The 11,823-nt window shown below is 44.8% G+C and overlaps 2 protein-coding genes across 2 annotated transcripts in view; both read left to right on the top strand.

Annotated features, from left to right (window-relative positions):
- Positions 1 to 642: 642 nt before the first annotated feature.
- On the top strand, positions 643 to 9,060 carry hhatlb (hedgehog acyltransferase like, b). The gene is made up of 12 exons (XM_053860284.1): positions 643 to 791; positions 3,671 to 3,825; positions 5,140 to 5,207; positions 5,276 to 5,389; positions 6,342 to 6,536; positions 6,598 to 6,807; positions 7,445 to 7,616; positions 7,904 to 8,048; positions 8,115 to 8,150; positions 8,216 to 8,417; positions 8,560 to 8,701; positions 8,782 to 9,060. The coding sequence occupies exons 2-12, from the start codon at positions 3,720 to 3,722 to the stop codon at positions 8,985 to 8,987; spliced, it is 1,596 nt and encodes a 531-aa protein (XP_053716259.1). The 5' UTR covers positions 643 to 791; positions 3,671 to 3,719; the 3' UTR covers positions 8,988 to 9,060.
- A 1,051-nt stretch (positions 9,061 to 10,111) lies between these two features.
- The window catches only part of klhl40b (kelch-like family member 40b), a 3,136-nt gene continuing 1,424 nt past the window's right edge, over positions 10,112 to 11,823 (top strand). Inside the window, exons 1-2 of the mRNA XM_053859397.1 lie at positions 10,112 to 11,274; positions 11,596 to 11,756. Of these exons, the coding sequence (XP_053715372.1) occupies positions 10,156 to 11,274; positions 11,596 to 11,756 (1,280 nt within the window). The 5' untranslated portion in view covers positions 10,112 to 10,155. The remainder of the gene's footprint in view (positions 11,275 to 11,595; positions 11,757 to 11,823) is intronic.

Genomic DNA, 11,823 nt, shown 5'->3' with positions numbered 1-11,823 from the left:
ATGGATTTGAAAATGACTCATGTCACATGTTTGGTTATTGATTTGGAAGTGAAAATTATAATCATGAAGAAACGTATTTATTGGATAGACTCGCAGAAGGCCTCTGATAGGGCTCCTCTTCGGTTTGATCCCCGCGCATTGGTAGGTCATTTTGCTCATGAACAATGCAGAACCATTTGGGCTTTTTCAGGTAAAGATAATGGAGTTTGAGAGAGGAAGGGTCTTAGTTTAGTGACCTCAAGACAAAACTGCCACGCTCCTGTTGACTCATGTCACTGTCACCTCGGCCTTGCTCCTGGAAGTCACGATGGAGCTGTGTCTTCAGTCATGAAGACGCTGTGTTGGTCTGGGCCTCCTTTCTAAGAGTGATGCCCTGTTTCACATGTTCTGTAAGTAGTAGTACTCACAGTAGTACTCACAGAGCTTGCATGATTCTATTAAGGAAACTCAGGTTTGACCTTTGAACTACACTACAAACAAACCAACAAGTCATCACGTGCAAGTAATTATGTTAGTAGGAAGTAAGTTTACATCCGAAGTTCTCAACCATGCTGGTCCAGCACTCCCTTGGTCCCGCCCCTGAGTGGTTCTGGTCAAAGTATAAATACATCAGGTCACCTTTAACCGCTGGCAGCTCCCTCTCTGGGAGTCAGAGGTGGCCCGCTGTAGATGAGCAGCTGATCTTTCATTCTCTTTTTGTTAGTAATCGCATTCATCTATCCCTTTGAACAAAGATTTTATTGACCATTTTCCACCGAAGAAGCCTGGGACCTTCAGCTGCCACGATCAAGGTCAGTGAGACAACAGGTGGTGAGGACACACTCGAGTGCAGAAACGGTGTGAGACATTTTACTTCTGCAACTAAACTCATGCTAACGACAGATTGTGTTCAGGCTTTCTATCTTTTTTGGGGAACAAAGAGCAGACATAGAACGCAGTGAAGAGGTTGTTGAGTTAAAAATAGGGCTCAGCTGTAGCTCATTGAAGTCGTCACCTCCCATCAGATTTGCTCCTCGCTCTTCTTGTCTTGATGATGATCCTGTGACATCAGCAAATAACACTGAAGCCACTCAGGAGGTTAGATCTATGTTGAGAAGGGACTCAAGAGACTTGTTTGATCTGAGATCAATAGTGGATAACACGACTCACTGGTCACTGTTCTGGTGTGAAAACAGAGAGTTCATGTGGTCAATACATGTAAAACAACACTGTGTCACTCCAATGTGTGACTGGCTGAGACATAAACTCTGTTTGGACATGTATCATTTCAGTGCAATTCAAAATACACAACCAGTTCATCGATTAACCCACTCACCAGCGAGTTGAATGTCATGGTTCCATCCATCTCTGTGGCATGAGTGGGCTGCTTCAGTGTGTGTTTGACTCTCACGCCGAGGGATTTCAGTTTGGTGATTGTTAACCGACTCACAGTTTTGAAGAACTGATGGTGTTCAGTGGGCTGCTGTGGAACCGGATTCAGACGCTGACATTGTTCTGTTTCAAGAATGTGGAAGTGATGTTCACATGTGCGACTGTATCACGCAACACACACTGATGTGAAAACCAACAATATATTTCCATTAAAACTAACCGCCTACCCTTTTTTAAAGATGACATTATATTATAGCTAGCCCTGTCACTGGGTCAGAATCTCAAATAATCGCACTAAAGTGGAGTTAACTCGCGATTAATAGCAAATTAATCACACATTTTGTATCTGTTTTTAATGTAACTTTAAGGAAACGTTATCAACAGAAGAGCGGCCAGTAATGTCTGCTACAACAACCCAACTTAGCAGATACTGTCAAGAACATTCCTTAGAATCACCTCAGAGCCGCTGACAAAAACAGCACCACATTGTAAACATTACTGCGCACCCTTATGTCCATTAAACCTTTCTTTAAGTTACATTTAGAACAGATACAAAACGTATGATTCATTTGCCATTAATCCTGAGTTAATTCAGCTGTAGTGTGATTTATTGCTATTAAAATTTTGAATCTAGTGACATACATAATGATATCATATATTATAGCATATTCCAAGAATAGAAGAAAGAAGGACACACACACCTTCACACCACTGAGGGTTCTTGTAGTAGCCATCAATGTATATTGCTGTGTTTACTTTGGAAGTACACAATACTTTAACTTATATAAAGTATTACGCCTAATATCCCGTCACATGACATGTAGTAGTAGTAGTAGTAGTAGTTCATGGAAGGTTCAAACTTGACAGAAACCTCGCACAGGTGTGAAGTATTACACAAGTCTCTATGTAATTCTAAAAGGTGGTGGACGCTAGCGTCGACCCTTCACTGACACAATCCCGAGGCCTGCAAAATTACGATGACTTGACTTTATTGAAAAGGGATATCAAACCGGGGGCCCACGGGCTACATCCTAGCCATGGACTGACAATATATAGCCTGCAATGCATTTTCAAAGAGAAAAGATCATTGATCCCTTGGGCTCTTTTCTGCTTGTGTACACTGTCATTTCAATTGAAATTCTGTTTAATGTAAGTAGTGTGTGTATTTCTATATTGAAGTCCTCAAGGTGTCCCAGTGACTGCTATGAAAAGTTGAGCCCACACCAAGTGCCACTCAGGAGCTCAGCAAATATCCCCTCAGTGCAGCACTGATGTCAACTCAGCACACGTTACACATCATTGTGGGAGCACTTCATCAAGTGGGAGTCATCGTGCACCAGAAACAGAGGTGGACAGTTGGGTGACCTGACAGAAAAAGACCAGCGGACTGTTTTTAGTTGCCGCTGAAACAAATGACATTCAGATGCAGGAATAGCAATGTTACGCCTTCTCTTGTTCATCTCACAGCTGCTGCTCCAGCACAGCGCTGAACCCGCAACTGAGTTTGTCTGATGAGGAAAGTTAAGAAATGTATTCCATTAGACAGAAGTAAGACACCTGACCTTCAGATGGTATCGAGCCATTTCACCAAGGTCATTGTTGAGGTGGAAGAAAGACAAGAATCGTATTTTCGTATTCTGTGTTTTTTTTTTGGAGCCTCTTTGAAACCTTCATTCTCTGTTTAGTGAAGATCTACTAAACAGGAAGTTAGTGTCACACAGAACTTGTGAATAAAGGTTAATCCAGATCTCGTCCAGCTGTAATCCTTTCCCCCGAAACACTGTGAAAAAGTGAACTAATGAATTGATCATTCGAGTGATGAAGTGGCCAGGGATATCAGATGGTGAGCAACATCAGCACCTACAGTATGAGAGAGGCGAGCTGTGTTAATGAACACCTGCAAAAAAACTCTCATGCAGAGACCAATGAGTGCAGAGCTTCAGGTCACATGCTTGCCTGAAGGTTCTGCACCACTGTTAGATGTCCATTTTCCCCTAAATCACTGAAACATAAATAAAACGTTCTCCAACTACTTTCACCAAAAACAGCCTCTATAGACATGAAAGAGTACGTCAGGCGAAAACAGTTGATGGGGCAGATCTCCAACACGGTGAAGGGAAGGCTCATGTTGACACTGCTTGCAAGTCCTTCCATGACTCAAACTCAAATGTTGCAGTCACCATCATATTTGTTGATGAAGGAAGTAAACTGTGACAGCCTGAGGTGAAATCCTGGAGGTGGAACCAGAGTTTCTACATGCAGTGTCAATAAAAGGAGTTTGTGTGTGTGTGTGTGTTAGTGTCTGTGTGTGTCCAGGATTCTGCTGAGATCTTCCGGACTCTGTCACCATGGGGATTAAAGCTGCTCTTCCCAAATACGAGATCTACTTCTACAACACGGTGCTCTGTCTGGCAGTGTTCTGGGCCAGCAGCTGGATCTTCCAGGTGTCCAGTTGTAAGTACGCGCGGCACAAACATACAACATTCAGCTACAGGATGCATTTAGAATAAGGTTCAATGCTTATTTTAGTTTTTTAATGATAAAGGATTTTCATTGTTTCATGTCTTTTAAGTTCATCACGGCCAACTGTCTCTTCATCTGGCATGTCTTTGTGTTTCTTACTTTCCTTTTGACAAACTTTGGACAGTACAGGCCACTGGTTGTTGATCTCTAATGTAGAGAGTTTTTGCCAGGGCTAATTTTTGTGCTTGCTGTCTTGGATCAAATGGACTAAAGAGGCAGAATAACTCATCTTTTTCTTGATGCTGAACATTAAAGAAATATTAAAAATAAATTCTTAATTTGTTTTTGGATATTACTGTGGCGAATTTGTCAGTCTACACTAGGTGTTATGGCTCAATGGTTGGGTATGAGGACGCAGAGTGTCAGAGGATTATTGCCTGCTTCAGAAAATGGACCATGAAAACATGAGGATTTATATTTTTAGGATTTATTTTCTGCATAAAGAAACACTGAATATTCCCCTTCTTAAACAGCAATGTGATGACTCAACATTAGGGTTGAAATGTGTCCAACATTAGCATCAGGAATGTAGAATATTACCCTCAGAAAATCTCAGAAATATTTAGATGCCACTGTAAATAATAATGAAATCACGGTCACTATTTTGGCTTGTGATTGAGATTATGGTTTGATCCAAGTTTGTGCTGAAGAAGACACTGCACTGAGTCACAGCCTACTGCCATCAGCTTTGGTTGTTGGATGAACATGTTAAGCGCTGTGTAAATTGGAGCAGCTATAGGTATTTTCCTGAATAATAAAGTTTAAAGTGTTTCATAATTCATACAGCTCAGTGAAATGCATTTTTATTCATCTTCATTTTTTGCACCCAAACATAACACAGGTGACATTGCATCTTGTGACTTGATTCTATGATTAGCGCTTTGTAAACAAGCCACAGAGAGTCAATGGAGCCTCATCAGCGTGAGAGAAACGCCACATAAATGAAGACAGAACATTAAAGTCACTCTCCTGAATGAAGCCAGCTTGCCCGAATGGTGCTCTCCCCTACAGTGAGGGAGCACAACAGTGACAGAGTCTTGTGAGGGCGAGGAGCTGGAGAAATGCAGGTCAGGTGTCAGCATTAATATCATACGGCGGCGGGGGGTTGGGGCATAACTGAGCCCCTAATGTGAGTTTCACGTTTCCCCTCAAGGACAAACAAAGAAAATAGAAGCCCAAGTCAAACTAGAGCAGCGTACGACAGTAGAGTTTCAGCAGTGTGATCTGTGTAATTCTTCTTTCCAGCCAGTGTCAACAGAAGGATCTTCAAAACCAGCGTGACGCCAGGATGGTACTATTTCGGAAGGAGAATGGTGAGAGACGCTTTGCTACAACACGTTTGGCCCATTCCAGTCTCATATTGTCTCTTTGTGTTGGTCAGGACACGGCAGATTTCGAGTGGATGATGTGGTTTTCCACCTTCCGCGATCACATCCTGTTTGCTCTCTCTGGTCATGTGCTGTTTGCAAAAATCTGCTCCATGCTGGCTCCACAGGTGAGAAACCATCCAGGCGGAAAAAATAACTGAAGAGAGAAGAAACTGATAATTTGTTGTGGAGTTCTTCAGTCATGCAAAATGTGACTTCCAGGTTCTTCTTACCTGGAGAGGAACTTTAGAGGGGAACCTCCGGATCAAATGATGTGGTGCTGTTGGCTCAGTCAGGCTGAACTCTTCAATTTATATGGTCCAATGGCCCAATGTGAAGAGTCTTAGGAGCGATGTGAAGCTGCTGGGTTTAGAAGGAATCTGAGTGTGTGGTTCACAAGTCAGAGAAGGGCGGGTGGGCTGCACAGGTGGGAGATGAAAAGATTTGAAGAGTGAGGGAAGGATGAAGACAGCATCAGTGCTGCATCATGAGACTGTGTTGCTCTGTCATGGTGAAGGAGAAGCTGAGCCAAAAGAAAATGCTGTTGGACTGAGTGACTGTGCCATGGGTGACTGAGAAGATCCAACACCCACAAAGAGGAAATAGCTTTCCTCTACACAATGGCTGGACTCTCTCTCAGAGATGGTGTGTCAGCCACACCAGGGGTGGTGCATGCTAGAAGAGCTAGAAGACTAAATTGGCAATAATTCATGGATCTTAACATTTTACAGTACAAAAATAAAAGATGAAAAATGAGTGGAAAATGCATTTTTGAGAGAAGGCGCCCTGACGGGGTCAGAAAAATGGTTAAGAGTTAAAAAAAAATATAACATATAAATTATGCCAAAGGACACGGTAAACAAGTGTGATCATTTGTGTGCGAAATAATGGGTGACCTCTGCACTCAGGGTTTTCCACCATTGCTAAATAATAATTTTCAATATTTTTTTGTCAGTGAAGCAAGCAAACATGTGGGTTCACCTAATATTTTGTGAACTTGACTTTTCTTTTGGGCATCATGACAAACAGTTTTGTGGTTCGACTTACCTGTCCGACTCATCCTTGTCTCCTGGTCCACAGTACAGGTCTCTGGTCCACATGGTGTACGGGTTCCTGGCAGTGTGGACCAGCATGGGCTGGACCTACGTCACGCTCATCCTGTCCCACTGCATCCTGCTGTACAGCATCTCGCTGGTGAAAATCCGCTGGCTCTGCTTCGCCACTGGCCTGTGCACGCTGGCCACCTTCAAGTGTGAGCCCTTCGTCTCCTGGCAGGTACGCTGAAGAGCGGAGGACCCGATGGAGACCGAAGCGTGAGACCAATGCTTTCTTTCAGGGAGGTTTTGTTCGAGGTGACTTTGAGCTGCGTCATGTGCTCTTCTACGGAGGTTGTGGCTTCACCATCATGCGGTGTATTAGCTTTGCTCTGGAGAACTGTGAGAAGAAAGAGGGCAACTACAACATCCTGGAGCTGCTCAAGTACAACTTCTACCTGCCGTTCTTCTACTTCGGGCCCATCATGACCTTCGACAAGTTTTACCTGCAAGTGAGTTGAAAAACAAACAAACACACATTTAGAACGTTGTCTCTTATCATACGTGCATAATAATAATAGTAATAATAATAAAACATGAGAAGAATCTGACAATAACATGTAAGGTCAGATGTTGAATATGGGAGTGGCATTATCTTCGATGAGAGTTTTGTTCTTCATTTAATTCATATTTATGTTGTCAATAACACATTTCAGCAGGTACTTAATTAACCTGCTGATTCAAGACAATATTACGACAACATACGCATCTTTTTTGTTGTTAGATTTTGCTGCTGGTTTAATTTGTTGGTAAGAAAAAGTGCACCTGATGCATATATAAAAAAAAGCATATGGAGTTTGGATGAAAGTATTAGCCATTTTTATCATTTGACATGAATGTAGAAATATAATACAAAATATAAAGAGCTGTCTTTTTGAGAATATTCACCTTCATCTTTGAATGGATTTTTGGTTTGGGGGGTTTATCCGTTTCATTGTAATTATTGAGTATATTAATATCATTTGATAAATACTATATTAAGATAAATCTTAAGTTATTGTCCTTGTAGTTGAGGCTTCATATTCAGAAAGGTTTATAACTAGGCAGACTTCAAAAAACGGTAAGGTGGATACATGCTGCCCCCTGCAGGCCAACAGGACTGACTTGAACCGGAAAGAGGGGGAGCTGTGGAACATCAACCTGCAGGCCCTGGCGTGTGTGGGGGTCATCCTTGTGGTGGACGTGCTCTTCCACTTCATGTACATCCTGACCATCCCCAACGACCTGAAGCTGCTGAAGCACGTGTCGGACTGGGCTGTGGGTCAGTGAGTCCTTCTGCGTCGGGTCTTTTCTGACGGACTACAGTTTCCAACCTGTTACTGTTGTTCCTTTAAGGCTCTCACAATCACCTGCTTTAGATGTTTAGATGATACCTCACCTGTTAAACTCATCTTTTGTCACCTACATAAACCGAGCGAAAAACACATTGACATCAAAGGATCCACATATGTGATAACTAAATATGGTTTTGATAAATGTTTCAAGCTCATAAAATCACAATGGAACTTCCAAGAAGTATCTTACGTACCTTCCGTGTGTGTTGTCCAGTGGGTCTGGCCTACTTCAATCTGCTCTACGACTGGGTCAAAGCTGCTGTCATGTTTGGCGTCATCAACACCGTGTCCAAGTTGGACTACCTGGATCCACCCAAGCCCCCGAAATGCATCACCATGCTCTACGTGTTTGCTGAGACGTGAGTAAGACTGGGGATGAACTTGGACACGGAGACTCCGAATGACACCTTTCTCTTTTCCTGCAGCCACTTCGACAGAGGGATCAACGACTGGTTGTGCAAGTGAGAGTCGCACGTGAGTCACGTGGATCCCAAATGTGTTCTGATGTGGTGTCATCTCTGCACAGGTATGTTTACGACCACCTGGGTGGGAAGCACAACAACGTGGTAGAAGAGTTGGTGGCCACACTCTGCACCTTTGGGGTCACTATCCTGTGGCTGGGACCTTGTCAGGTGGTGCTGATCTGGGCCTTCTTCAACTGTTTCGGCCTCAACTTTGAGTTGTGGGTGGCTCAGTTTTTCTCCATGGAGCCTTTTGTTTCCATCGAGGTGAGTAGATCTTGTGATGTTACGAACAGCACAGCTCTGTTGTCAGCTCTATTGCATTAAACTGCTGTGAGAATTTAAGTACCTGCACAATCTGCTTTGTTTTCAAGGGGTTCAGAGTCATGTGATGCTTTTCTGTTTCCAGGCTGCCATGTCAGAAGCAGCCTGTCGTCGGGTCAGAGCTGTTTTCAACACCTTCAACTTCTGGACCATTGTGCTCTACAACATTCTGGCCCTCAACAGTCTGGACTTTGCCAAGCTGGTGGTGAAACGACTGCTCCTGAAAGGTACATCTCTCACCTCAGACTCGAGCAGAGGATACAAGCGGCCCCCAAACGGTTTCCTTTGGTCTTGTCTCTGGTTGCAGGTTTCCCTATAACCACCATCCTCGTGATGTTTGTCACCTATTGCCTCATTCAAGTCATCAAAGAGAGAGAAAGAAGACAAGCCCTCATCGATGACCCCGATCCCATCCCTCCCGCCCCCCCACAGACAATGACGGCAACCGTGACCACCAGCAGCCCAGCCTCCGATCAGCCAGCTGTAGATCCCAGCAAGGAGAAAGCAGAGTAGACTGTGATCTTAAGAGCCACTCAGTATCATGCCATCATGTGACTTTGGAAGGTTTGTTCATCATCAGGTGCAACTCAACTGTAAATAAAATGAATCTCAAAAATAAAGATATGAACAAAAATATTATTTCAGGGGTCCTTTTTAAACTCTGGCCCAGTGTTATACCAACTGGTCCACTGTGGTTCCTTCCTCCTCTGGCTCTGAACAAAATCACAAACACACGCTGCCCGAGCTAAGATTCTTGAACAAGTGTGAGTCGGGTGACTGTGTCTCAGTATGTTATGGGATCTGGCATCTGCCAACCTGCCGTTCATATAGCATTCAGGTCGACTGAGGGAATAGATGAGTGGATGTATGAGTGTACACATCATGCAGGAGTCCTCTGGAAAACCTCTTGGACGCCACACCACCAGGACTGACAGGTTGGCGTGGACTTAGAGAGAAGACTAGCAGCTGCTTTTCCTTTGCCAGGTGTGTCATGTGTCTTATGTGACTCATTTTGAGGGAACGATTAAGTTAAAAATATTATATGAATGTCATATGAAATATTAAGATTGATATCGTGTCTGGGGTGTAGTTTTGGGAGAATTGGGAGAGGAACATTAAAAGCATGAAATAAAAGGATAATTATTGAGTGGGGAAAACAATATTAATATGGAATTTTATCGTGAATCTAACTGTTCAGAGTTAAAATTCTAAATATAGAAAACAATAAGAGAAATTGTTTTGACAGAAAAAAATCATAAAGTTGATGAAAAAATAGCTGAATGATTAGTTATAGAGAGCCATTATTGAGCAGGGAGACAGATTTCATGTGACAAAAACCGGCACTGAGTCACAGTAGCCCTCGAGTCTACTGTGACTCAGAGCCAGTTCTTGTCCCATGTTGCATTATGTCAGCTGTGCCTGAGTGGGTGGATTGAAAGTGGATCCTGGATTTCATGTTCCAGAATGAAGCCCAAAGCGCCGCAGCAACCAGCCAGGCTATAAATACCCTGCCAGCTGGAGCCCAGTTGAAGGGTCCAGACAGCTGAGGAGGAGGCTGCCGGAGGGTTCAGCTGCTCTTCTGTCCGACTGTGTTGATCAGACACCCGGAACTGAAGATCCATTCTGGTTAGATCTGTAGCTTCAGGACGGGTTGGTGAAAATCTCCCCTGAGCCAGGAACCATGGCCCTGCCTCTGAACCCCACGGACGAGCCCAGGATGTACCAGCAGACGCTGCTCCAGGATGGCCTGTGTGACCTGCTGGAGAATGACAAGCTGGTGGACTGCGTGCTGAAGATCAAAGACAAGGAGTTCCCCTGCCACCGGCTGGTTCTGTGCGCCTGCAGCTCCTACTTCCGTTCCATATTCCTGTCGGACCTGGATGAGAGCAAGAAGAAAGAGGTGGTGCTGGAGGACGTGGAGCCAGGTGTCATGGGACTGATCCTCAAATACCTGTACACCTCCAAAATCAACGTGACGGAGCAGAACGTCCAGGACATTTTTGCCGTTGCCAATCTGTACCAGATTCCCTCCATCTTCACCGTCTGTGTGTCTTTCCTTCAGAAGCGTCTGAGCCTCAGTAATTGTCTCGCAGTCTTCAGACTGGGCCTGATGCTGGACTGCCCCAGGTTAGCGGTTTCGGCCCGGAACTATGCCTGCGAGCGCTTCCAGCTCATTTCCAGAGACGAGGAATTTCTCCAGCTGCTTCCAAGTGAGCTGGCGGCCATTTTAGCTAATGACAACCTGAATGTAGAAACGGAAGAGGTTGTGTTTGAGGCGCTGATGCGCTGGGTGTACCAGGACCAAGAGAAGAGGGAGCAGGAGCTGCCGGGCTTGCTGGACTGTGTTCGTCTGCGTCTGGTCAGCGAGGAGTTCCTGAGGGAGCGGGTGGAGAGCAACAAGCTGATCGCCTCCAAACCTGAGCTGCGGCAGAAGCTCCAGCTTGTCCGGGACGCCCAGGCGGGGAAAATGCCCGACGTCAAGAAGAGCAAGAAGGATGACGGTAACGCAGAGAAAGACGGCGACGGAGGGGAGGATGAAGAGGAAGCCCTTCTCCCAGGAATCCTGAACGATAACTTGAGATTTGGGATGTTCATGCGGGACTTGATCTTGATGGTCAACGACTCAGGAGCAGTGGCATACGACCCGAATGGAAACGACTGCTTCCTGGCATCCCTGTCCACACAGATACCCAAGAACCACGTGAGCCTGGTGACCCGGGAGAACCAGATCTTTGTGGCAGGAGGGTTGTTCTTCGATGAGCAGAACAAGGAGGACCCTCTCTGCTCGTACTTCCTGCAGGTAAACCTACCTAAACTTGTGATTATGACATTTGTGGAGTGCAGCTCCGGAGTGTCGTGGTTAGAAATAGAGCCTCATGGCAAGACAGTACCGCGATTCAAATCCATCTTGAGACAACTCTGTCTTTAAAGCCGACTTCCTGTGTTCAGTTACCAGAACAATGTTGAGTGGAACTCACATTGTGGGTCGTCGTACCCTTTGTAATGTTTAAAGCTCACATATTGGAACAGTAGATCTTTCCATCCTCGAGCAACGTACCCCACTTTCAGCCTCGGAAATGCTTCCGGATGTGAGACTCTGATTTACCCTCTCTAACTCCAGTATGACCCAGTGAGCTCCGACTGGCTAGGGATGCCACCTCTGCCGTCGCCTCGCTTCCTCTTCGGACTGGCTGAAGCTGAAAACGCCATCTTTGTGTTGGGAGGCAAAGAGCTGAAGGAGAAGGAGAAAACACTGGACTCGGTGTTGATCTACGACAGACAGTAGGGACAAACTCACCAACCATACAAGTCAGAAAATCAGTTCTATACTATCAGTAAATGGCTTTTC

Source organism: Synchiropus splendidus, chromosome 3 (genome assembly GCF_027744825.2).
Source record: "Synchiropus splendidus isolate RoL2022-P1 chromosome 3, RoL_Sspl_1.0, whole genome shotgun sequence".
NCBI lineage: Eukaryota > Metazoa > Chordata > Actinopteri > Syngnathiformes > Callionymidae > Synchiropus > Synchiropus splendidus.
The sequence above is the reverse complement of the archived record's forward strand: the minus strand, read 5'-3'. Positions and strand labels throughout refer to the sequence as shown.